This window comes from Schistocerca cancellata, chromosome 3 (genome assembly GCF_023864275.1).
Source record: "Schistocerca cancellata isolate TAMUIC-IGC-003103 chromosome 3, iqSchCanc2.1, whole genome shotgun sequence".
In the NCBI taxonomy this organism is placed as follows: Eukaryota; Metazoa; Arthropoda; class Insecta; order Orthoptera; family Acrididae; genus Schistocerca; species Schistocerca cancellata.
In genome coordinates, this window is record NC_064628.1 from 867,113,128 (window position 1) to 867,139,360 (window position 26,233).

General features: G+C 37.8%; 1 protein-coding gene across 1 annotated transcript in view; it reads right to left on the reverse strand.

Annotated features, from left to right (window-relative positions):
* The window catches only part of LOC126175921 (hemocytin), a 486,280-nt gene that overhangs the window by 21,511 nt on the left and 438,536 nt on the right, over positions 1-26,233 (reverse strand). Inside the window, exons 70-76 of the mRNA XM_049922991.1 lie at positions 23,545-23,751; positions 23,038-23,157; positions 16,729-16,884; positions 13,199-13,342; positions 11,202-11,324; positions 4,848-5,006; positions 1,665-1,758 (exon numbers count right to left, since the gene is read on the reverse strand). Of these exons, the coding sequence (XP_049778948.1) occupies positions 1,665-1,758; positions 4,848-5,006; positions 11,202-11,324; positions 13,199-13,342; positions 16,729-16,884; positions 23,038-23,157; positions 23,545-23,751 (1,003 nt within the window). The remainder of the gene's footprint in view (positions 1-1,664; positions 1,759-4,847; positions 5,007-11,201; positions 11,325-13,198; positions 13,343-16,728; positions 16,885-23,037; positions 23,158-23,544; positions 23,752-26,233) is intronic.

Below are 26,233 nucleotides of genomic sequence, written 5' to 3' on the forward strand. Positions count from 1 at the left end.
AACAAAACAGATATCTGTGGCCGGGAGCTATCAAGTGAATTAAAACACATTCGCATAATTACTAAAGGCTGAAATATGTCATTAGTTTCAGATTTTATTTTATTTCCAACTTTCTAACAGTCAAGCATTAATCGCCTTGCGGAACAATGAAGTTATTTTTGTCTGTTTGCTAAAGAAATTTGACTTTTGCTGATCTTTTCCGCAGAGGCAGTCAATGTATTTGAAACGAAATGTTTAATTCCACAGTACTGGGTAGTTTCAACTGTTCGCTGCATTTCAAGTGCATGTTTTCATTTTCTAGCACGTATGGCATTATGCCATAATAAAGAACCAAACATGATATAATACAGTACTGGTGCTCCAAGAAAATTTACATCCTGAAAACCACACTTAAAAGCTTAATATCAGGTCGGGGTCTACGGTACTTCATCGGGAATCTGGACATACGAGTGTGTCTTTAAGTATGCGCTTTAAATGTGCACATTTTAATATGGTTCATGAAATTCCGATGCTCTTGCAGTATCATCTTTCATTGATGATCTTTTACATGTACGTACATACGGGCTTCCTACGTCATGATATCTACCCAAGCGCGGTGTCACCTGTTACCTGAGCTCTCTGGCACCTGCTGAAACGAACCTATTTGTAACAGGTCGCGGGAAAATATAATGATTGGCGGTTTGAAAAGCGTTACTTTCAAAGTAAATATCCTTTTACGTAAGTTGAACTATGTACAAGAATGGACCGTGAATTTATTAAATCACAAAGCGTTTGAGTCTGATTTAAAAATCAGGTGTCTGATGACGAGCCATTTAGAAGCATTTCGAACCCTCGAACCCTGAAGATCAGACATTTATGTCATTATTAAAAATTTTACAGGCACATTTGTATGATATCTCTTAAAGTGTAACACGCGCAAAAAAGATCAACAGTATATGCAAAAGCTTAGCTTCTCTTGCAGCTTGAGACCAATATTTTATGTGAAAGCTTTGCTTTTCTTGTAACAACACTATGTATATTAATTTAAACTATTAACTTTCCCTGTTTGGCGAGCTACTTAACACTGATGCTATTGACTGACTACATCACGTGTCCTATGCTCTGAATATCCTCTGTCATCGGCTGGCGAGATCACGTGACATGAGTTATGAACGGCTTACAAAAGCGCACGACATCTCGGTTTCAATGGTTCGGAAAGTAACATGCGGTGTTTGGTGGATTTCCAATGTATGTTTTCGTAATACGAAAATACACAGCATACATGTTGCTGCACATCAAAGATATTTCCAAAACATGTCTTTTTCTCTGAGTTTCGTTTTCTAAAGTGCCGGGAAATTGTACGCCCGTGTACAAAACCATAACCATTCACAGGAGTGATAGGGGAAAATATACTGTCATCCGGGAGAAAGTGTGTTTTTAACCGGGAAATCCGGAAATTTTTTTGCCTTGTCCATGTAGACACCCTGTATTAACATTGGTTTTAAAAACAATGAAATCTAAAATTTCCTATCTCGCAAATACCTGTGTGTGTCTGTGTATATGTGTGTGTGTGTGTGTGTGTGTGTGTGTGTGTGTGTGTGTGTTCCACAAATGGATGGACATTGGAACTTTATCATTGAATAGATAATAATCATATTTCAAAAGTATACAATAATATATCTTACAGTCACACTTCTTGCAGCAGCCATCATCAACAAGAAATTCTTCTGGGCAACTCAGATCTGTTGGGCAGTTTGGTCTCGTCACTTCAATCTGGAGCTGCAAAAAGATAGACAGATTAATTTTCAGTTACTGTGCTAATATCATATTCATCATGATAATTATACACATATATTTCAAATATCATATGAAGGGAGGTTACAGCTCTTCATTTAGAATAACATATTACGCTCCAGGAGATGCAAATCACAAATCTATGACAGCTACAACCATAGAAGTAATTACACTTCATTTTGACAGTTTCTCAAACTTATTAATATATTGGTAATATCTTACAATCCGCAGTCATTGTGAAAGTAACTAAATTTGATCTCTTCTGTGTAGCACAAAACATGCTTTTTCTTGTGCAAGTATAAACAAATGTGTACTTCATAATTATGGCATGGGAGCTGAAGTGTTCTGCAAAAGCTCCCTACAAGTAGATACTGCTGTTCTCCTGGGCTTCAGTCTGAAGACTGGTTTGATGCAGCTCTCCACACTAGTCTCTTCCTTGCAAGCCTCCTTATCTCTGGGTAACTACTGCAACCTACATCCATTTGGACCTGTTTACTGTGTTCAAGCCTTGGTCTCCCTCTACAATTTTTGTCCCTCTCATTTCCCTCCGGTACCAAACTGACAGTTCCTTGATGCCTCAGGATCCATCCTATCAACTGATCCATTTCTTTAGTCAATCTGAAACCCAAATTTCTGGTTTCCCTAATTCAGTTCAATACTTCCTCATTAGTTGTAATATATAACAATCAAATGTCCAGCATTCTCTGTAGCAGCTTATTTCAAAAGTTTCTGTCCTCTTTTCCATATAAGGCTACACTCAAGACAAATATCTTCAGAAGAAGTCTTCCTGACATTTAAAATTGTTGAGATTCACATTTTACTATAATGTAATATCTTTAATGTCTATAGATGTGCATTTTTTAAAGTTTAAAGTCAACTGCTAGTAGTTCTGTATTATTCTCCATGCAGTGAGTTATGGGTACAGTTGTTCTGTAATTATGTGTTGCACCTGTACTGTCAGACCACATCTCAACAGGTTATGGTTCACGGTTACTCAACTGGCAAAAACAAATTTTTCATTGCACAAAAACAACTGTTAGCTGAAACACATGAAAATAAGTTCATCAACACAATGAATATGGTGCTTATTACTTTAGTACATGGAGTGTAACTAGAAATGCTGTCACACGATAAACACAACACATGGAGAATACAAGTTGAAGCACTGCTCATCAAAAAGGCATTAAGGGTTATGTATCTGGTGACATACTGCAGCCTGCAGTGCCTGGTGAAGATTAAGTACTCTCTGCTGCAGAATCTGTATACAAAGAAAGCATGGCTAGTGGCAGGCAGAAAAGCAAATCAGAGTTGATTTTATCTATCAATCCCAATGACCTGAAGTAAGTAAGGAAATGCACAACAGGTATGGCTTCAACTCAAATGAATCTGTCCCTCCAAAGGATCTGCTTACGATGCAACACTGCTCAAAATGCAACGTAGTGATGATGTGACACAACATCTTACTCAATCTTCGATGCTGCGGGCATGTTACAAGCAATGGATATCAATACAAATGGTGACCAATTGTCAATTAAGCTTCTCTAAAGTGTTCCATATAACTATGGGAACTTTAGATGTGCTACTGAATCCCATAAAAATCATGGAAGAATACAATGCAAGGATTCAGAAAGACATGATGGTGCAAGTGGCATGATGACTGTTAAATAAGGTAAATATTTTGTGAACAAGTCGAAATTGTGAACAAGTCAAACAGTGCTGTGAGTGACAAAGACATGTTCAAATCAAAATCAAAACAAAACAAAAAAGAGAAAGATCAGAGTACAAATGCAACTTCCTTAGCAAGAAGGGACACAAAGTAGATGAGTGCTTTTTCAAGAAGAAACTAAGTGTGCAAGCTGCAAACAATGTTGATGGAGCTCATTGCTGTTTCTCTATGGGTAATGCTGTTCAGAAGTTTTGTGTCTCCAACATTTTCTGGCACACAGACTGTAGCTGCACATTACACATGTGCAACCGTCTAAAAGTGTTCACACATATGCCAGAAATGCCCAAGATGCTGGAGTAGGCAGTTGTGTGTGCATGAGGCATGCTTTCTTGTGTATGTTTGTCTTTTGTGATGAAGGCTGTGGCTGAGAGATTAATTTGAGTGTCTTTTAATTGTGCCTGTCTGCATCTTAATGTATCTCCTTTACGATAAGTGCAGTTTATCTTTTCCTACATTGTAGCAACGCAAGATAATTTTATGCTTGCAGACAATGATGCTACACAAGTAACAGCTAAAGGTAACATACACATCCCAACGCATGTGGTGCCATCTTCATAACACTGAAAAACACTTTGTACATTGAAAATCTCAGAACCTAACTCACTTCAGTGACACAGGTTGTGGACAACAACCACCGTGTGATATTTGAGAAAACACGAGCAGTTATACGAGATACTAACAGAAAAGTCAAATTGATTGCAAACAGTGTTGGCAACTACAAACAATGGAAAGTCCAGATTGGATTATCAACAATATTATGGAAAGTATAGATTGCTACTCACTATAAAGATGAGGCATTGAGTTGCAGAGAGGAGCAATGAAAAGATTGATACACATTGAGCATTTGGCGAAAGTCTTCTTCAGAAAGGAAAACACACAGACATTCACACAAGCAAGCACACCTCACAAACACATGACCTCTGTACCTGTCCACTCTGGCCAGAATGTAAACAGTGCTGCTTCAAATGGAAGCAGCATGCGAGAGTGGAGTGAGGTATCATTATTTGCAATTGTGTCTTGCAATTGTATATAATTATCAGGTTAACCTATGTAATTTATCCCATGCTTCTGCAATAACTTATTGCTATCTTAATAATCAGGTCATGTGGGAGACGACTCATTTCCGAGATTTATTTTCCATTTCCTGCACATGCTGAGGGATGGGTTTCCCTGTGCACATGCAAATATACTACTATTTGACAGACTGAAACTTATTTATCTTATTACAGCAGTGTAAAACAGTCATTTTTTGTCTTTTTTGCTTAAGACAAAAGTAGGTACTATAATATGTGATTTTGTTAACTTAGGGTACACTGTATAGTTTCAATACAGAATTACAGCTGCTAACCTGTTCACCTATCCTGACACAGCTGAAGGTTGTGCAGCCGTCAGGTGATGTCCATTTATGACCCTCAGGGAACTGATTTCCTTCACTCATGCAGTACTGTTGTTCACAGTGACCACAGCATTGTCCAGACTCAGGAGCAGGTTCCACATATCGCCACCCCTGTCACAAGATAAGATGTCAATATTTATTTTTAAGAGTTGAATGAGACATGGAAATAGCACTTGAATAAATGTAAAAGCACTGAACAAAGTCCTATATAAAACAAGCAATCAGAAATCATCCTAAATATCCAGGATGTACATATAAAATATAACCTACTCATATGGAAACTTCATAATGTACATACACAACAAAAAGTAATAATTTAACAAAAAAGGATGAGAATAACTGTGGCGAAAATATATGACAATTGTTTGTATGAGTCAGTATTATGAGTGACAAGAGATGTGTTAGAGCTATAGCATCCCACAAATACGGAGCTAATTAGAACATGAATAGTTTTATGTTTGAGATAGAGGAATGAAGCAACTGTTGTCCTGTTTAAGCAGGCATGCATCAGAAGTAGCTTGAGCCATTTTAAATAAGCATTGCCAGAAATATAATTGACCCCACTCCATCCAGATATAATCTAGAGCCTTAAAAAATGTGACATCTTATTCTAAATTTCATGCAAGCTCTCCTGCAAGACTTGCAAGACTAGCAGTCCTGGGAGAAAGGATATTGCAGAGACATTCTTAGCCACAGCCTGGGGAATGTCTCGAGAATGAAATTTTCAATCTGTAGTGGTATCCGTGCTGACATAGAACTTCCTGGCAGATTAAAACTGTGTGCTGGACCAAGACTCAGGCTCAGGACCTTTGCCTTTCAGGGGAAAAAGCTCTACTGACTGAGCTACCCAAGCATGACTCTGAGCCATCCTCACAGCTTTTCTTACACCAGCACTTCATCTTATACCTTCCAAACTACACAGAAGCTCTCCTGTGAAACTAGCAAGACTAGTACTCCTGGAATAATAGTGATGTTTTATATAACATAAGTGAAAATAAAACTGGTGGAAAACAAATGTTTGGAAGTAATATGCTTCATAATACAAACCAAGAGAGTACAAGCAACAAATAATTATTTATAGCTGCAAAACCAAAAAATATGTAAAAAACAGTTTAACTCAAAATTTCAAATGTCTCACAATTTACTCTGTAGCATCAGCAAACACAAAATGTTTTGGAAAGTAACAGTACTGGCAATTTCAATTTGAAAAGTTCATAAAAAATGCACTGAATTTTTATTAGAAAAGACAGATGTTTGGGTGTCATACACTTCACAAACCAGTTCAAGAGCATAACAATAACTTATCTAAGAAATTTATTGCTGCAAAATCACAAATTTTGGAGAACAGCTTAAATAAAATTTTCAGGTATCCCATATATTTCAAAGCACTCTTCACAACAGTGCATTGTGCCCTCCTGAGGAATTCTCAATGCACTTATACAAGGACATAAGACAATGTAGGTGTTTTGGTGGCAATTTTTTCCTTTATGGAACAATGAGTAAAATTAATCAATAATATATTTAATCAACAAAATTCCATTATAAAGTGTCATTCCCTATTCCCAATTATGATGAAATGGACATACATTGATTTAATGTTTTGTATGTTAGACACTAATCTGTTTATAATTTCTTCTATTTGAGTTTCACAGGTCCACATTCTATCAACTGAAAAATGGCTTCTGCTTAGTCCACATTTTGTTCATTTGCATGTTCAGAAGAAATGTTTGTAATGTGAACTGTAACAAGTCACACAAAGATGGCTGACAATAGTAATAAACCATACCTCAATCTGGTACACTGTATGTGATCTCTCAGGTCATCTTAGGTTGACAGATTAATGGTGTCCTTTTTGGTTCTTAGCTGAGTTATTGTTTCCATTCTTCTGCATGATATTTTGACAACTGGTCCATATTGTTGACCTGGTGTCACTATTTCTAGCTGATTTTTACTCTTGGCATCCACTAGGTCCTTTGATGCTGCCCTATCAATAGTGCTAAAAAGGAACAGGTACTCAGGTTGACAAACTGAATGACCTTTTCAACTCCATCTAATCAATGAATGGTAGACTCCTGCGGGAATGTGGACCCACTGTATTACATTCTTGTCAAGAGAAATACAAAGTTTTCTTTCAAATTAATGGCACATCCAACTAACAATCGCTGCCTGTGCATTAAACAAAATATGTGGTCTTCAGTGAAAAGACTGGTTTGATGCAGCTCTCCTTGGTAGTCTATCCTGAGCAGGCCTCTTCGTCTCTGAATAACTACAGCAACCTACGTCCATTTGGATTTGGCTACTGCATTTATTCCTAGGTGTTCCTCTGCAGATTTTGTACCCCACACTTCCATTCATAACTGAGCACGCTATTCCTTGAAGCCTTTGAATGTGTCCTATCAACCGATCCCTTCTTTTAGTCACATTGTGTCATAAATCTCTGCATTCCCCAATGTGATTCAGCAACTCTCATTGGTTATTCAGTCCACCCATCTAATCTTTAGCATCCTGCTATAGCATGCTTTTCTTCGGTAGGAGCATGTTTCAAAAGCTTCTATTTGAGGTGCTTATCTGTACAAGTCTATACTCCAGACAAATACATTCAGAAAAGACTATCTTACATTGAAATTTATAATAGATGTCAATAAATAACTTTTTTTCATTAGTGTTTTTCTTGCTGTAGCCAATATAAATCTTGTATCCTCTCTACTTCAGTTGGCATCATCTATTTTTCTGCCCAAACAGCAAAAATCATCTAATTTCCTCAGCAACTACATTCAATTAACTTTGCTTCACTTTTGATGATGTTTACTTTACAGTCTATATTAAAGACGCTTCAACTGCTCTTCCAGGTGCTTCACTTTCTCTGACAAAATTAAAACATTATCACCAAAACACAATGTCTTTATTTCTGCTCCCTGAACTTTTAATTCAATTTCCAAATTCCTCCTTGATATCCTTTACTGCTTCCTCAATGTACAGATTGGATAACATTGGGAATATGCTACAATCCTGTCTCATTCCCATCTTAACCTGCTTCCCTCTCATGTCTTTAATCTCTTGTAATTGCAATACAGTTTCTCGTATATACGTTGTAAATAATCTTCCACTCCCTCTATTTTACCCCTGCTAGCCTCAAAATTTCAGACAGCATATTCCAGTCAAACTGTAAAATTTTTCTTTAAATCTATAAACATAGGTTTGCCTTTCTTCAATAGGGTCAGTATTGCCTTGCTTGATCCTGCAATTCTCAAACCCCAAACTGATCACCCCATAGGTCAGCGGCAATCAGTTTTCCCATCCTTCTGTAAATTGGATGGATAAAAAAATCTACTGACCAAACAGTGGCAGAAGAACACACATATAAATGTATTGAAATCATCAAGCTTTCGGAACCAGTGGCCCCTTCTTCACTCTTCTCCTACAAACTGAGATTGGCCCACACTGTTAACATCCCCCAACCTTCACCATTGCCTCCCAGAGCAGTGATAACTCATGATCACAAGAACCAGTCACAACAGTACAGTGTTCTCAACCTCACATCTAAGGCAGTTTCCCCTCCTGAGTTATCTGAATTATTCAACAGTCTCACTTTCAGCCCTAATCCTGCATCCAATCAATGTTAACTGGAAATATTGCTTTGCAACTCAATCCAAAAACCTTTCCAACATCAAAAGAACAGTTCTGACCATGATCCCAACTTGATCCACCACCACTATCTCAAAATCATCCCCTACAAGCCTTCCAAGAATCCCTAACATCCAGTATTGCTTCACAACACTTCCTCAACTTCCTACAACATGACCCTAACCTGTCATCTGCAAAACATGAAGAAGGAACCACTGGCTCCAAAAGACTGCAAATTTCAGTACCTCTAACTATATGTTCTCCTGCCACCACTTGGTGAGTATATTTTTTATCCATCCAGTTACATTACATTTTTGGAACCTGATTATTTTTGTTAATTTACTAAACTGATGGTTTGAGAGTACTCGCAACTGTTGCCACCTACCTTCTTTGGAACCAGTATTATTAGATTCTTCTTGAAGTCTGAGGATAATTTGCCAATCTCATATATCTTGTACATCAGGTGGAATAGTTTTTTCATAGCTGGCTTCCCCAGGGATTTCAATAATTGTGAGGAAATTTTGTCTGTTCCAAAGACCTTGTTTCCACATAGGTCTTTCAGTGCCCTGTCAAATTGTTCTGACAGTATCATCCTCATTAACTTCCTGTTCTCTTTCTATAATATTGTATCCATGCTCATTTCTGTTGTATAGTCTTTTTATAAACATGTTCCACCTTTCAGCTTTCCCTTCTTTGATTAGTACTGGTTCCCCATCTGAACTCTTGATATTCATACATCTGCTTCTGTTTTCTCCAATGGCTTCTTTAATTTTCCTGTAGCATACATCTACCATTCCTCTGCTTATATCTACTTTTGGAGCCTTGTCTTTGTGATCTAGCCATTTTGCATTTTATGTCAATCTCAATTTTAGATATCTGTGTTCCCTTCAGTTGATGTATTTTTATATTTTCTCCTTTTGTGAATAAAGTTAAATACCTGATGTGTTATCCACAGATTTCTACTAGGGTTTTTCTTTTTACCTATTTGATACTCTGTCGCATTCACTATTTTATCTCTGAAACTTGCCGCTTGTCTTCTATTGTACAATATTCCAGGCTCCCTCTGAATCTCTCACAAACTCTGGTTCTGGCAACTTGTACAGGTACCATCTCATTAATTTCCTACCTGTTTGCAGTTTCTTGAATTTTAATCTGTAGTTAATGAACACAACTGCTTCTGGAAATGACCTACAGTTTAAAATCTGGTTCCAGAATCTCTTGTCTTTCCATTATAAAATCAATTAAAAACCTTCCTGCATCTACAGATCCCTTCAACGTATGTAACCTTCTTTCATGATTGTTAAACTAAGTGTTAGCAATGATTAGATTATGCTTTGTGCAAAATTCTACCATGTGGCTTCCTCTTTCATTCCTTTCCTCCAGTTCATATTCTCCTACAATGTTCCCCTCTCTTCCTTTTCCTACTACTGAATTCCAGTTTTCTATTTTGCATATCCCTTAAGGATCTGAATAACTTCTTTTATATCTTCATTCATTTTTAACCACTTCTTTATTCATTTTTTCAATCTCTTCACCGTCTGTGGAGTTATTGTAATAGGTGTTGGTGTTGTGTTATCTTGGATGTACAATGCTGTTAATAGTAGGTTTCTTTCTTTAAATCTCAGTTTTTAAATGACTGTATTCCCTTTTGCCTGCCTCATTTTTCTATTTCTTCTTTTCATCAATTAAGTTCAATATCTCCTGTTATAGCCACAAGGATTTCTACTAGGCCTTGTTTTTTTTACCCGTTTCATCATCTGCTGCCTTCACTATTTCATCTCTCAGAGATACCAGTTCATCTGCTATTGTAGTGTGACCGCTCAGATTTTCTCAGTATGATTGATTAATGATGTGCTCCCTGATGTTCAGCTGAGTTATTGTTTTCATTTCATTCAAAATATTTTGACAACCAATCCGTTCATTTTTTGGAGGCCTGGTTGTAGTTCAGGAAGTAAGTGAGTACACATAATAGCAGAACTCACTGCATCTGAAGAAGATGACTTAGTCAGCCATTGAAATATTATGCATAATGTAAACAACAATTCGGCTGAATTTCTGGAAGCACACCCTTAATTATCTAGTATTCATTTCCTGTGGTTCAGTCAAACTTTGACAAATGCTCCCTCTGAAATTCTCAACAATAAGGCATCACAAGTTTGGTAGTTATTATTCTGAAGTCTTTATTGTCTTGGGTCAAAACTCTGCATATTTACAGTCCACCAACTTCTGAATATGGCAGGCCTGCAACAACCAGTGGACAATGAGAAGTATAAGTAATCTGTTCTGGGCATTGTAGGAACTCCTTGTCCTGTATAGGTAGCCACTTGGGACAGTCCCAAGTTGTGAATCTTCTTGTGTATTTCTGTTAAAGTGCTCTGCTTGTTCCCAATAAAAAAGGTAAAATTTTGTTGATGCAACTGGATGTTTAATTTTCTGCAGTGATCAATTCTCTCACAGAATGAATGAATTTCAAATGACATATTTCAATAAAGTAAAAGTAGTAGGCGTATGTTTTTGACTCACTTAATATGAGTGTGTATGTCCACATTATTCGAATTTTCCCTTTTACCTTTTTTTTCTTTTATTACATTTATTACTTGCATTGTTTTTTTTTACCTTTATTTATGCACTTCAGGCCATATAAGTGACTTTAGATAGTGAATAAGAGTAAATTATACATACCTCAGAGCAGTTCATACATTCCTGCAAATTGACTTTCCGGTAGACTTGGCCAGTCACTTCATTGAAAAAGCAAGTGACACTTTCACACTTGTTGCCAGAAGGAGAAGGGTAGGTTGTGTTAAACTGAAAGAAGATATGGGGGGAAATAGAAAATACTGAAAATGTTCACATTCTTATAGTACAATCATAAAACATTATCTTACTTTCTAATAATAAAAATGGAATATTGTACTGAGTTGATTAAGTGAACTCTGCACGATAACAAGTTTCAGCGTGTAGAACGTGTTTATTTTTTAGTCAAATTTGAATCGAGTGACTTGATGATCTACTGTTGCTTTACTTAACTGTACAGAAATGCTTACTAGCTGAAATGCATGCAAAGATTTCTCTGATAAATATGGAACAAAGAGAGACAGATATGAATGGAAGGACAAAACATTGAAAAATTGCAGTGCCTGCTATGAATAATAAAGTGTGAATTTTGATTACTGTCTCACTGAAGCACATTAAAAGTAATAATGTTTGAGCAAAGAGAGTTTGAAATTATGCCTGTAACATGGCAAAAGTGCCATAATTACAAGCATATACTGCAAATGATGTCTCTATTTTTCCAGAAATATAGTTCATTACTTTCAACTAGTTACAGTGAATTAACAGATGAATCAAAGGAAGAACATTTTATGTCAAATTAAATAGACTAATCTAAGAAAAAAATTAGCTGCAGTGACCACTGCAGTGATCCATCAGACTAACATGCACCATCTATCTCTTCAGATGAAATCAAAAGAGGAAGAGAGTTGCTGAAATGTTTGATATGTATGTTACCAGCACATTTCATACACTTATTATGTTCAGTTGTGGAGAAACATAACTGTAGATTACTGTGTGTTCCATCATAACTCACTATAAGAATCGTTTCATAACACTATTTTAACATTAACCAGTGTTATGGGATACACTACTGGCAGAATTTATCCTCTGCTATGATACATGTTGCAGCAAACCATATGAAAAATGTTGAAAGACCCCTTAATTCAGAAAAAATTTTGCCCAAGAGCAGAAATTATCATTATCCCACAGAGAATCCACAAATATTTGGTTCCTCTATGTCCATATTTGACACAAAGGTATGAATAAAGAAAAATAAGGAAAGTAGCCATTCACTTGCAATTAATTGCTGTGAGGTGCTTTCTAGCTACTGCTCTTTTTCTAGTTCAAGAACAAAAAAGACTGTACCACACCCAACCAAGCAAAACTCAAAAACACACTCACCACAGCCTTTTCTCATTTTTGTTTATTTTTTCCATCCTGGCCTTCATATTGTACATAAAGATTTAAATCACATTCTGTAAGAAACAATACCACCAACCAGGTTTGCTAAGGTGCTGCTTCCCAGACTTGGGTAGGATCGAATCTGCCTGACAAATTAACGATGAGGGCCGGTGTGCCGGCCAGCCTGGATGTGGTTTTTAGGTGATTTTCCACATCCCTCTATGTGAATACTGGGCTTGTCCCCATATCCCGCCTCATTTACATGACTCGCAACTTTTGAAACTCATTCACACTATTTCATGGTTTACACTAGACGCAGACAGCTGGAGCACACTAATTCTGTCCCGGGGGATATGGGGTGGCAGGAGGAAGGGCATCCGGCCACCCCTAAAAATTAACCATGCAATATCCCTACTTAACCCTGCCGACCCTGCATACAATGTGGCACAAAGGAAGTAGTACAAGAAGAAGTCTAAGAAACAATACTAAAGCAAGATCCAGACAGGCAAATGTTTTGCAATTGTTAGAATGTTAATGAACTGAGGGAAATATCAGTTTACTTGCGTTTCAATCTGAGAACAAGCAGATGTTTTTAAATCCCTTCTTAACTCCATCAGATGTATTCACAGCAATTACAGAGTTACAACTCACAAGAACACATTTTGCCTATTTATTAAACATTTTCAATTTTTTACAAGTCCGATGTTTATTTCAAGCACACTCACACTGTATACTTCACCCCCTTCTTGACAGCCAATAGGGATTCGCTGTTTGCAACATTGTCCTTCAACAGTCTGCACCTCATAAGCAATGTTTGTGTCAGTTGTGTTTTCTTCTGGACAGGCAGTCAGCACTGCGTCTATTTGGAACTGTGGAAGAGAAACAGGTATTAGTGGACTATTAGATTTGCTGGACAATTTGCTATTGTAATACTGCCCAAATATTATTGCTGCCAGGGATACTATGTTTCATGAATTTCATACAACAGAGGAATGAAGCATATGATATTGCAGTGCCAGTGTTAGGCACAGTGGTGAGTACAGCTGTTATGAAATAGCATATTTGCAGTTGTGAATATGGACAAGTATCAGCTGTACAATGGAATGATAACAATGAAAATTTGTGCTGGACTGGGAATCAAACTCAGATTTGCCACTTATCAAGAGTCTTACCTTTTGGCTATCTGAGCATAACTTGCAGCCAGAACCAAACTTCCATTTGTCGTAATTTGGAAGAACATGCATGTTTGCATGTCTGAAGGAACATTGCATCGTAATTCAGAATAACATGCATGCATGTATATCTGAAGGAACATTGCATCATAATTCATTATAACATTGGCACTGCAATGTTGTATTTATCCGCCGACACTGGGCAAGTGACTTTCAAGTAATGTGTCTCCCCTCCATGGAATTACATATAATAGATGTATCAGTAAAGGTTGTAGACACATGGTTGATGACATATGGAAATTTGAATCTGGACGTCAGTTGTGCTTAGATAGCCAAATGGTAAAGTGACTGCTTGTGGTAAACGGGAAGTTCATCCAACATGTTTCCTGTAATATACCCATAAAAAAAAGAAGAAAAGAAGAATTACATAAGGCCCAAAAATGAATTGATTTCCAGTTTTCTCTCTCTTTTTTTGGGTATCCTCTAGACTGACAGACTTAAAAATAAATTGCTTATTACTGGCCTGATACCCTCTACTGTTCATAATCAAAGTAAAAAGAAAAGCACCAACAAAAATGAAATCAATTAGAAGAAGAAATCAATAATATATGAAAGTTTGTAAATATTAATTTTTTTGATTATCATTACTCATTTGAATTATTGTGAACACGGCTGGGACAATGAATATTTTTATTATCATAATCATTTATAAAGAGTCAACTGTCCTTCAGTATGAATGGTCATGGCCTCAGGCAACGTGCTCACATAGTAGCAAAGCATGCTGTTTACCACAAAATGCTTCCCTCTACATTATTTTCTATGTGGTTATCCTCTACTATCTCCACAAACCAACTGTCACTCTTCATCTTGCTGCCAGTACTATTGACTGCATCTGTGAAGCTGTTGCAGTTTGCATGTTCCTATTCTTTTTTCCTGGTGGACATTCCCATTCTTCACCATCACCTCTTACCTGTTCTCTCCACCAACTGAGACTGCAATGACTTCCCCCCCCCCCCCCCCCCCTCTCTGTATGTGTGTGTGAGTGTGTTGTGTGTGTGTGAGAGAGAGATTATTCTTTCCTTGATGTCACCATGTCACTCATGGTGAAGGGTTGCCAGTTCCTGTTCCTCCAAATGTATCACCATTAAACAGTGACAATAATGATGATGAATACAGACAAATAAGTGCAATCATCCACCAGTGACACTGACCCTATATTTACACCGCCATCATTTTCTGGAGAACCTCACAAAACTACACAATGTGAACTCAGTGATCCAATTAGGGATTTAGATTTTCCAAAGTGTAAAGCCAAACTCTTGGCCACGTGACTGCAGCTGTGGAATCTCCACTCTGAGACAGAATGTGTGCCTGTGTTTCAGGAGCATCAGAAAAAACATGTATCTCATTTCAGTACTGAAGGCAACATTACATTCTACAGTGACATTGAAGGTTTCTTGGAAGACCTACAGTTTACATACAAGCCAGACAAGTGGACCCTCTTTATACATGGCTCAAAAACAAGCTTGAAGGCAGTTCTGTTGCACAAAAGTAATGAAAGACCATCCATCCCTGTTGCATATGCTGCCTTAGCTAAAGAAAATTATACCATGTTGAAATCAATTGAAGTGTGTTAATTACAATAAGCATGTATAGCTGGTATGTGGAGATTTCAGTCACTGCAATGCTTTTACATTTGCAAGGGGGTTACACTGAGTATTGCTGCTATCTATGTGAGTGGAACAGTCACACAAGAAAAAAACACGACATTCAGAGGGAATGACCTCTACAAACAGCTCTGGTGCCTGGGTCAAAAAATGTTGCTGAAGAACCTCTAGTGAATCTGAACAAATTTGTTCTCCCACAATTGCCCATTAAGCTAGGATTCATGACAACATTTGTGGATACTGTGCACTAGAAGGAAGCAGCATTTCAGTATCTGTGTAAGAAGTTTCTACAAGTGAACACAGTGATGCTCAAAAATGGTATTCATTGGTCCAAAGATATGCCAGCTAATGGGGAACAAACACTTTGAGTCCATTCTAACCCCTGATCTGCTGCATTACTGGCATTATTATTGTGACATGACAAAGTTAGTCTTGGGAAACAGGAGAGCTGAAAATTACATGGACCTTGTGGATTAACTCATTCATGCTTATAAAGTCACTGGCTGCAACATGGATGGTAAGAAGCATTTGATTTACTCCCACTTCGATGTGTTCTCAGAGGACTTTGGTACTTTCAGTAATAACCACGGCAAATGGTGCCATCAGGACATTTCTCTCATGGAACAGCAATACACAGGATGGTGGGTTATTGCTACGTAGGCTGATTTCTGCTGGATGCTAGAGAAAAATCCTCAAGACATCACCCACAACAGCAAGGCACAGAAATGGCACAATTATACTAGGTAAGTGCAACTAATGTATATGTCCTATTGATTACAGTAGCAATATATGTGGAATGCAAAGTCCCAGCTAACATGTAACCCAGAGCTAGGAGACAATTTTAATCGTGATATCCATATTCTAAGGATCTATAAAGATCATCTACTTTGGTTTCTGAAAAATAATTCCCTGTTGACCAATGTTACCTAGGTCCTTTGTTCAATACATAAAAAAATGGTTCAAATGGCTCTGAGCACTACGGGACTCAACTTCTAAGGTCATTAGTCCCCTAGAACTTAGAACTAGTTAAACCTGACTAACCTAAGGACATCACACACATCCATGCCCGAGGCAGGATTCGAACCTGCGACCGTAGCGGTCTCGCGGTTCCAGACTGCAGCCCTAGAACCGCACGGCCACTTCGGCCGGCTTCAATACATATTTTAGCATATTTTATATGGATATGTTTTGCCTTTTTTGATACCCCTTGTTTATATTCTACCAGAATGTTCTATCACTGTATTCATTTTCACTTCTTACTCACTATTTTTTTATATGGATAAAAATCAGTAACATGCATAGTGATATAGCAGAGTCCATATTATGACAACTAATCAATCCATATTTTGGTTTTAAAACTAAAGACAGTTAGCCACATATTCATAGTTTCTCACAGGATCAAGACTAGCTACACACCGTTCCATTGAGTTGGAGACAATAGTACTTTGTGCAGTGATCAGCAGATTCCCAGGTGGCAGCCTCTGGAAACAGCTGCCCATTGAACAGACAGCCACTCTGCTTGCATTCTCCACAGCAACGAGCTGGTGAAACAGGTGGTCGATACTCCCAGCCCTGGAAAGACAATGATAGTAATTATAGACAATAGTGATGACTGAGCTGCACACTGCCATCACGGTAATCAGGCTCATGTGTTTGGGAGGAAAAAGGATTATGGATCATGGGGGACAGAGATTTCTACTGTACAAAATACGGTAAACTATTCTGACATCTTGGGAAGCCACTATGCAATACTGGTGAAACTACTTCTTTGTCTGGCAAGTGTATATTAGTTTTCTTGAGAGTATTTGATCAGTGCTGACATACTTCTAAATAGCTCTAACGTTGTATTACTGATACATAAACAATACCAATAACTATCACCAAACAAATTTGCATCAAGTTCTTTTCCAACTTGGAAGTTAAAATGTCTGAGAATACTTGTAATATGATGTTTTACCCTTTAAAAAGCTGAATATCTAGTAGGATGACTGGTTTGGCAGTTGACATGAATTGCATACAACTGAATATCATCAAAATCACCAATAAACAACAGTGAAATGCTAGGGACTGGGTAGTGGATTCTATTACACAAGTGACAGTGCATCCCTACAGAATACCTAATGGCACAAAAGTATTGACCAGGTTTTTGGAGCACTAGTGTGCAAGGTTCACCACAGCCTTGTCTTTGTGTCTGAGATGTCATAAAATTACCACCACTGCTGAAGAGAGAGAGACACATGGCTAGAAAGGTTAGACACTACTGGATAAACATTTACATCATCAATGAAAAAGTGTGCCTCTACAAATATGTTCTCTCTTATAATATACTTTCCTGTGTAATTCTGGTGGAAAAATTACAATAAAACCCAGATTCTAAGTTAAGCAACATTTCCAAATGGTTTCTTTTATTTGAATTTTATAGAAAACTAATATTAAAATCTTCACAAACTATTATTTGCTTTTTTGTCTTTTAAGTTGGCATAAAAATGACACAAATTTTTCTAAGAATATTTGAAACTTTTCCAGTCACTTGTTTGAATAGATTTGAAAGCAGCAGCAGCTCATAGTTGACAGCTTCGAGGTGCAGCCACCTCAAAATATCTATTTTTCAATCATCTATTACAGAATTTAAATTATCAGGAAGCATTTTGAGTATTTTCCACATGGATTTAAATAACAATATATTTTTTTTATTTGTTTGGACTGCTAATTTATGTAATAATATGACCAGTTTTGACTACGTTTTAGATCATTGCTAGCACAACTGAAACCATTCGTATCATTACATAAATTTTGAATCTAGACAAATTGGTATGACAGCACACACTACTAATGTTTTTCAAAGTGCTGCACATAAAAATGGGATTTTTCTGGGGCTCATTCCTCATGTTCCATTGGTGATAGATAGGTAGGGTTAAGTGTTGCGCTAGAGACCATCTGTATATCCAACATTCTAATATTATAGAATCCCTCAAGCTTAGGTAAGTGGAGCAAATCAGTTGGTTCTTTTTGCATGAGATGTGGTCTGTGATGTGTCTTAAGACGCTTACGGAGACTTCATTTATTTCATGGGCAGTTACTGAGAAAACCTGAAAATAGAATTTTTCACCATTTTTTCACTGCAGCAAATTGTTCAAATTTTAACGATAAATTCTCTAGGTATTTATCAAGTAGTTCTTCATCTGTTATTGAGAAACACTCCAAAAGCATAGTTTTTGGATACCAAAACTGAGAGATGAATTCCAAGACGGCTATGCACAGAAAATGGCAGACATTTTTGTGATACATTCCCAAGATCCCAATCTTGAATAACCTGAGGTGTAAAATTAGATTTGCATTATTTCAATTTCACTCCAGCATCCTATCAAAATGTTACTGATTCCTAAAGTTCTTTTCATGTAAGTGACATGCCCTGCCATAGAAAGAGAAAGAAGGGAACCAGTGGAAAAATGCTCCTGACTGAGAACAAAAAAGATGATATGCTCCTGGTTAAAAGATCCTTGAGTGAAGAGGGGGTTCCAGTCGTCTTATTCTATCTTCATCAGCTCCTTCAAAAATTTTCCCAAAAATTTTGGCATGCTAACATATTCACACCTTTTTATGCCTAGAGAGAAGAAGACTGTGTCAGTGGGAAAGAGATGGAAAAGTAATAAATATTGGAAGATAGTAGATAGTGGTAATTTTATAGAAGGAGCAAAGGAGACAATGACAGTGTGTGAGAGAGAGGGACACAGTGGCAGTGGAACATAGTTGGCACTGAAAGAACAGTGCTAGGAAAAGAGTGAAGGGGGCAATGCAGTGGGAGAGGAATAAAGAGAAGGCGAAAGTAGAAGTGGATGAGACCAGTGATAATGAGAGACAGAGTCTATGATAGTGACAGTGTGGAAGATAGAGCTAGTGAAGTAAACAGAGACACACAGTGGGAATGAATGAATGAGATAGCAGCAGTAAGAGAGGGCAAAAGGAAGAATGACAGTAAGAAGAGACAGTAGTAGTAGGATAGAACAGTAGAGACTGCAGATCTGAGAAGGAGATGGTGACAGTCACAGAGATAGTGACAACGAGGTAGGCTGAATGAGTGAGAGAGTGGGTGAGTGGGAATGGATGCATGTTTACACAATGGATTAGTGGGTATGAGCAAGTAGAGTTAGGGGAGCTTGTGGGAGTGAGAAGTGCATTATATGTTAAACAGAGCTACAATGTGTTTGTGTGCCAACATTTTTAAAGGTGCTGAGGTAGGTAGAATGAGGCAACTGGTACCCCACTATTTTAAACAGGAGCATATTTGAAACTTCCTGTAGATTAAAATTGTGTGCCGGACCGAGACTCGAACTCGGGACCTTTGCCTTTCGCGGGCATATCAGCGCACACTCCACTGCAGAGTGAAAATCTCATTCTGGAAACATCCCCCAGGCTGTGGCTAAGCCATGTCTCTGCAATATCCTTTCTTTCAGGAGTGCTAGTTCTGCAAGGTTTGCAGGAGAGCTTCTGTAAAGTTTGGAAGGTAGGAGACAAGATACTGGCAGAAGTAAAGCTGTGAGGATGGGGCGTGAGTCATGCTTGGGTAGCTCAGTTGGTAGAGCACTTGCCCGTGAAAGGCAAAGGTCCCGAGTTCAAGTCTCGGTCCGGCACACAGTTTTAATCTGCCAGGAAGTTTCATATCAGCGCACACTCCGCTGCAGAGTGAAAATCTCATTCTGGAAACATCCCCCAGGCTGTGGCTAAGCCATGTCTCCGCAATATCCTTTCTTTCAGGAGTGCTAGTTCTGCAAGGTTTGCAGGAGAGCTACTGTAAAGTTTGGAAGGTAGGAGACGAGGTACTGGCAGAAGTAAAGCTGTGAGTATGGGGCGTGAGTCATGCTTGGGTAGTTCAGTTGGTAGAGCACTTGCCCACGAAAGGTAAAGGTCTGGAGTTCGAGTCGCGGTCCAGCACACAGTTTTAATCTGCCAGGAAATTTCATATCAGCGCACACTCCACTGCAGAGTGAAAATCTCATTCAGGAGCATATTTGTCTTTTTTTGTGTACTGATTTTTCCAGTTGTTTAAATTTTGCATTGAAAATGATGAATGCTATTCTGCGTATTTGAGCATATAGTCTTATAAGATTTAGTTAATGACAGTCAACTCTTATATAACTGTTAATATTGAGTGATATTTTTCAAACAGGCAGTAGTTAGTGTTAAGGCTGTACCCTGCAGTCAGTTCCATCTAGCAGAGATTTTGCACTGTGACTTCTATGGAGCACAGCTCTTATAGGCTTCTAGAAGGCTGAGCTATCTGAGCCTAATGGAGCTGTACCAAGCCACACAATTTTCACACCTCATTGCTTACAGTGAATGGGGATCAACACTGTGGCCAAACCTTCACTCTCGAATCTCTCTTTCTATTTCCCTATTATACTCTGATCTGCCACTGATAAATGTTTCATATTGTTTTGATAGTGTGGATGATATTTCATTTTATTGCTGGCATTGGGATTTCTAGGCATAGTACATCCATAAATGTCTCAACTGGGTGCACTAGAATAGGTAAAAGTGTCACCACACAGAACGACTTTAATGATTGATTAGATGAAATGAGGAGTCCTGTAAATTTTGATTACTAACAAGTTCCTTGCTTGCTAATGGTGATTTGTTTGATAAAAAATGTTAGTTAAGACAATTTTTTTGAGACATAAGTGAAAGGGACAAAAACATTTGTAGAAGTCTCCAGCACTCAAGAGTTTGACCACACTGGTAACACATTCACAGTCTTCTGCAATACGGAAACTATTAACCACATCTGGTTAAAAGTAAATTAAAATAAAATAAATGTAAATGAAAAGTTAGACTGTACAAAGATTACTTAAAGACACTTTAAAAAAAAAGGAACATGCTGTGGAAAAGGAACCCCAGGACAAGAAATTTTTTCTTTGCTCTCACATTTAGATGTTTTTTGATTATAAGTAGTGTCTCAGTGTGAAGCTTTATACATAGCATAAAACAGAAAACTGCACTGAAGTACCAATGGAACTATTGTAGGCATGCATATTCAAATACAGACATATGTAAAGAGACAGAATATTGTGTTGCAGTTGGCAATGCCTATATAAGACAACAAGTGTCTGGCGCAGTTGTTAGATCTGTTACTGTTGCCACACTGGCAGGTTATCAAGATTTAGGGGAGTTTGAATGAGGTGTTATAGATGGCATAAGAGCGATAGGACTCAGCATCTCAGAGATAGCAATGAAGTGGGGATTTTCCCTTACAACCATTTCACGAGTGTACTGTGATAACAGGAATCTGGTAAAACATCAAATCTCTGACATTGCTGTGGCCGGGAAAAGATCCTGCAAGAACAGGACCAATGAAGACTCAAGAGAATTGTTCAACATGACAGAAGTGCAACCCTTCTGCAAATTGCTGCAGATTTCAATGCTGGGCCATCAACAAGTGTTAATGTAGTATAAACCATTCAACAAAATATCATTGATATGAGCTTTCAGAGCTGAAGGCCCACTTGTATACCCTTCATGACTACATGACATGAAGCTTTACACCTCGGCTGGGCCTGTCAACACTGACATTGGACTCTTGATGACTGGAAACATGTTACCTGGTCGGACGAGTCTTGTTTCAAATTGTATTGAGCAGATTGATTTGTACGGGTATGGAGACAACCTCATGAATCCATGGACCGTGCATGTCAGCAGGGGACTGTTCAAGCTGGTGGAGACTCTGTAATGGCGTGGAGCATGTGCAATTGTAGTCATATGGTCATATGGGACCCCTAATATGTCTAGATATGACTCTGTCAGGTCACACATACATAAGAATCCTGTCTGATCACCTGCATCCATTCATGTCTATCGTGCATTCTGATGAACTTGGGCAATTCCAGAAGGCCAATGCGACATGCCACACGTCCAGAATTGCTTCACAGTGGCTCCAGGAACACTCTTCTGAGTTTAAACACTTCCGCTGGCCACCAGACTGCCCAGACATGAACATTATTGGGCATATCTGGGAAGCCTTGCAATGTGCTGCTCAGAAGGGATCTCCACCCCCTCATACTCTTACGGATTTATGGACAGCCCTGCATGATTCGTGGTGTCAATTTCCTCCAGCACTACTTCAGACATTTGTCAAGTCCATGCCATGTTGTGTTGCGGCACTTCTGCGTGCTTGTGGGGGCCCTACACGATTTTAAAGTTGATCACCTTTGTAACTAAATGGTTAACATCACTGCCTTCAGTTGGGAGGGACCTGGGTTCAGTTTCTAGTACCTCCTCAGATTTTTTCTGAGGTAGGGAGGTCTGGAATGGGGTCCACTCAGCTGTGTGAGACCAAATGAGGAGCTGCTTGAATGGAGAAGCAGTGGCTCTACCCGTATTCATGTACTGGCAACAACAGCTGGAGGGATTGGTGACATGTTGATCACGTATCTAACAATCACACATCACTCCTAATACTACCTATGCAACAGCTGGGCAATTGGTACAGCCCTAAGGCCAAATCCATGAGTGATGTTTATGTTTATTATAATTGTTGTAACTACTGTGCCAAACTGAACAATCAGTGTGATGTTCAACTATGCCTATGGACTAACACTTGGTACTTTTTAAATAATGATGTAAGCATTTTAGATTCACTTGATCAACTATATTTTTGTTACATTTAACTTGCAGTTCTCAATTCTGATAGAAGAACATTGTATCTGTGTCCTTTCATCCAAATGTACTGACCTCCTGGCATTGTGTTTGACATTTCTCAACGTGTGTCTTCTTTGCTATACCATCCTCTGTTTCCTCACATGATAAGATAACACAAGGATTTCCATCAGGTGAAGGCCACTGTTCTCCAACCTTTGAAAACAGAAAGAAATTGTGAAGTGTTAACAGAAAGCAATTCTATGACATATTATTTGAGATGCAAAGAGAAGAGAGGTTTCAACTGATCTACAGAAGTATCTTCTTTATAACTACAGAGCAGCAAAAAATGCACTTTACTGTGGCAGGTAATCCAAAGCTGGATATTAATAATTCTAGGTGTTCTCAATCAGTACTACATGACAGAAAATCAAAATTTAAGTCTCCATGAACAATGACAGTTATGTCTGCATAACATTCTTAAAACTGTTGCTAGCTGTTTTATGAAGCTCAACATGTCTACTGCTAGCAGTTTTTAAACTATTAGTGCTATTAGCTTGGGCAATGAAACAAAAGATGGGAGGAGTTTTAAAGGTTACTCACTTGGTAGGTACGTCCTCCCTCTCGACATGCAATCTTTTCATAGAGAGGGCAGCATTCACCATACTTTTTCTTCTCTTCTATTACATAATCTTGATCAGTTACAGGTTCAAGACAAGGACTTATATTGCACTCTGGGTGATATGGGCCTGGTGTGCTTCCTATGCACTCACAATATTTACAAGGGCCATCCTGCCATCGTTCACCAGGCTGAAAGCAGAAACACATCATGAAATATCTACTGAAACAGTAAAACCAAATAATAATTTAGAAAAAAAACTTTCATTGTTTTTCAGAGATAGGCACATGATCAATTTATCCATCAAATATTGGAATTACTTGTGTTAACTTGTTAATACTGATGATGATTATGAAAAGTGTTGTATGCAAGACATATATGAAAGTAAAAGATGGCGGCTAGTGTAAAAGTCTATCATGCATCTTGGTCAAAAAAGTGTCAATTTTTCTGGTAAAAAGAAAGTCCGTGTACAATATAAACATGAAATATCGAAACTGAATGACTGTGTTACTAAATTACAACTTATGATCAGTGAACTGAAAGTGGATATTAGTAAACTTACATTAGAAAAACGTGAGCTGATGTTGAAGCAGGAAATGATGACAGAAAACTCGACTTATTTGGATAATTTGACAAAAGATATATGCATAAACAGTTAACAGAGTGTTGGAAATCAAAAAAAGTGTGAAAGCAGCATAAATTTAGTGCACAACAACGGCTGTGATGTGTTATCTATGATAAATTACAGAAACTCCAAAAGTAAACAAAGTGCTCTTGCATCGTCAAGAAGTAATGTGTTTAGTAACTCCTGTAAAATAAATAACAACAGCTATAATAAAGTTTTAAGTACTGGAAAGCATGCAGATACAAGACACAAGATTTTATGTCTATCTGGTAGTCCTGTATGACACTGCGCTAGTTTGCTAAATCAGGCACTTCCACCAAGATATTTTGTGATATCTGTTGTCAAACCAAATGCACAGTTGAAATATGTTGTTAATAACATTGAAGAAAGGTAAAGGATTTCAGTAAATTTGAATGTGTTATTGTCCTGCCTGGAACAAATGATGTAGTTTCAGATATCAAGGATTACCAACGCACTGTGAACATGATACTCACAAAATCTATGAATAGTAAAGTGATTCTGTGTACAGTGCTCTACAGATATGACAGGGTGGACTGGAATGACAAAATATACAAAATGGATACATGCTTGATGGAATTTGTTGCCCAGTACAGCCACGCTGAGGTACTGGATGTAAATCTCTTTTTAAGGAGGACTGATTATACAAAGCATGGGCTACATTTGGTTCTGAAATGGAAGGAAAAATTATGCATGAACCTTCATTATTCAGCCATGATTCAGCCCATCACACCGTCACTGATCTCTGTTAACTGCTTGAAACAGGCAGATATGTCACTCAATGAAACTGTATGCTTACAATATGGAAAAATAACAGAAGACAAAACCAAAAAATTAACAGCAAATATGCATACCATGGAATGAACAAGTGACAAGGAAGGAACACAGAAGACAGTATCACCACAGTATATGAAAATAACAGAGAAAGAAACCAAAAAGTTAACAGTAAATATGTCTTCAGTGGAATGAACAAATGGCAGGGAACCAGTACAGAAGACATCACCATGTAAAAAGACTGAGAAGGAAGCCGTACCAGAGTGGACAGAAGTTAAAAACAACAGGTCACGACGAAGCACCAGGCAGAAGTTAGCATCCAAACAACATATGAAGGATATTTTATGGCCCAATCCACTGCAGAAGAAAGGGGCCCTAGGAGGTGAAAATCAGGTCGGAAACGAAAAGACTAGAGCCCACTCTTCAAAGAAGTAACCAAGCCAGAAAAATACCTGTCATAGAACTGAATAATTCTTTAACTATCCTATACCATAACGTACAGGGCTTAAACAGTAAGCTGTATGAGCTAGAGGTCCTTTTGAATGGTTCATTTAAGGAGATTTCTATCTTGTGTATAACTGAACACTGGCTACAAGAACTACAAAAATGTGCAGTTGGGATCTCAGACTTCCAGTTGGTCAGCAGCTTTTGCACGGAAACATACAGAGGGGGTGTAACATGTATATATGTAAGAACAGGTATTAAATCAAAGGAAATTAGGCTTAAAAGTGTCTGCTGTATTGAAAAAGATTTTGAATATTGTTTATGTGAACTAACAGATAGTAAAATTATAATCACATGTATATATAGGTCCCCATCTGGCAATTTTGAATTATTCTCTGCAAATTTGGAAAATCTTCTGAACTATCTAAACAGTCAGTCAAAATACATAATTGTGCTTGGGGATTTCAATATTAATTTCAAGGACAACTGTAAAAAAGGGCAAAAACTTGTTAATCTACTAAAAACATAGAACATGGACATGTGTGTAGAAGATACCATGAGATACAGGAGCAAAAGTGAAAGTACTATAGATAAAATATTCATTGACAAATTAAAATGTGGCTTTAATCTGAGGTATTGGGTACAGGTTTCTCTGATAATCAAGCAGTTAAATTGACTTTAGAGAAATCTCATGAGAAAAGTGACAACAGGAGATATATTGAGAAAAGATTAATTAATGATGACAGCATTAGGGTATTTAATCTAATGTTAAAAAATGTAAACTGGGACCTGGAAAGCTATAGTTCTATAGA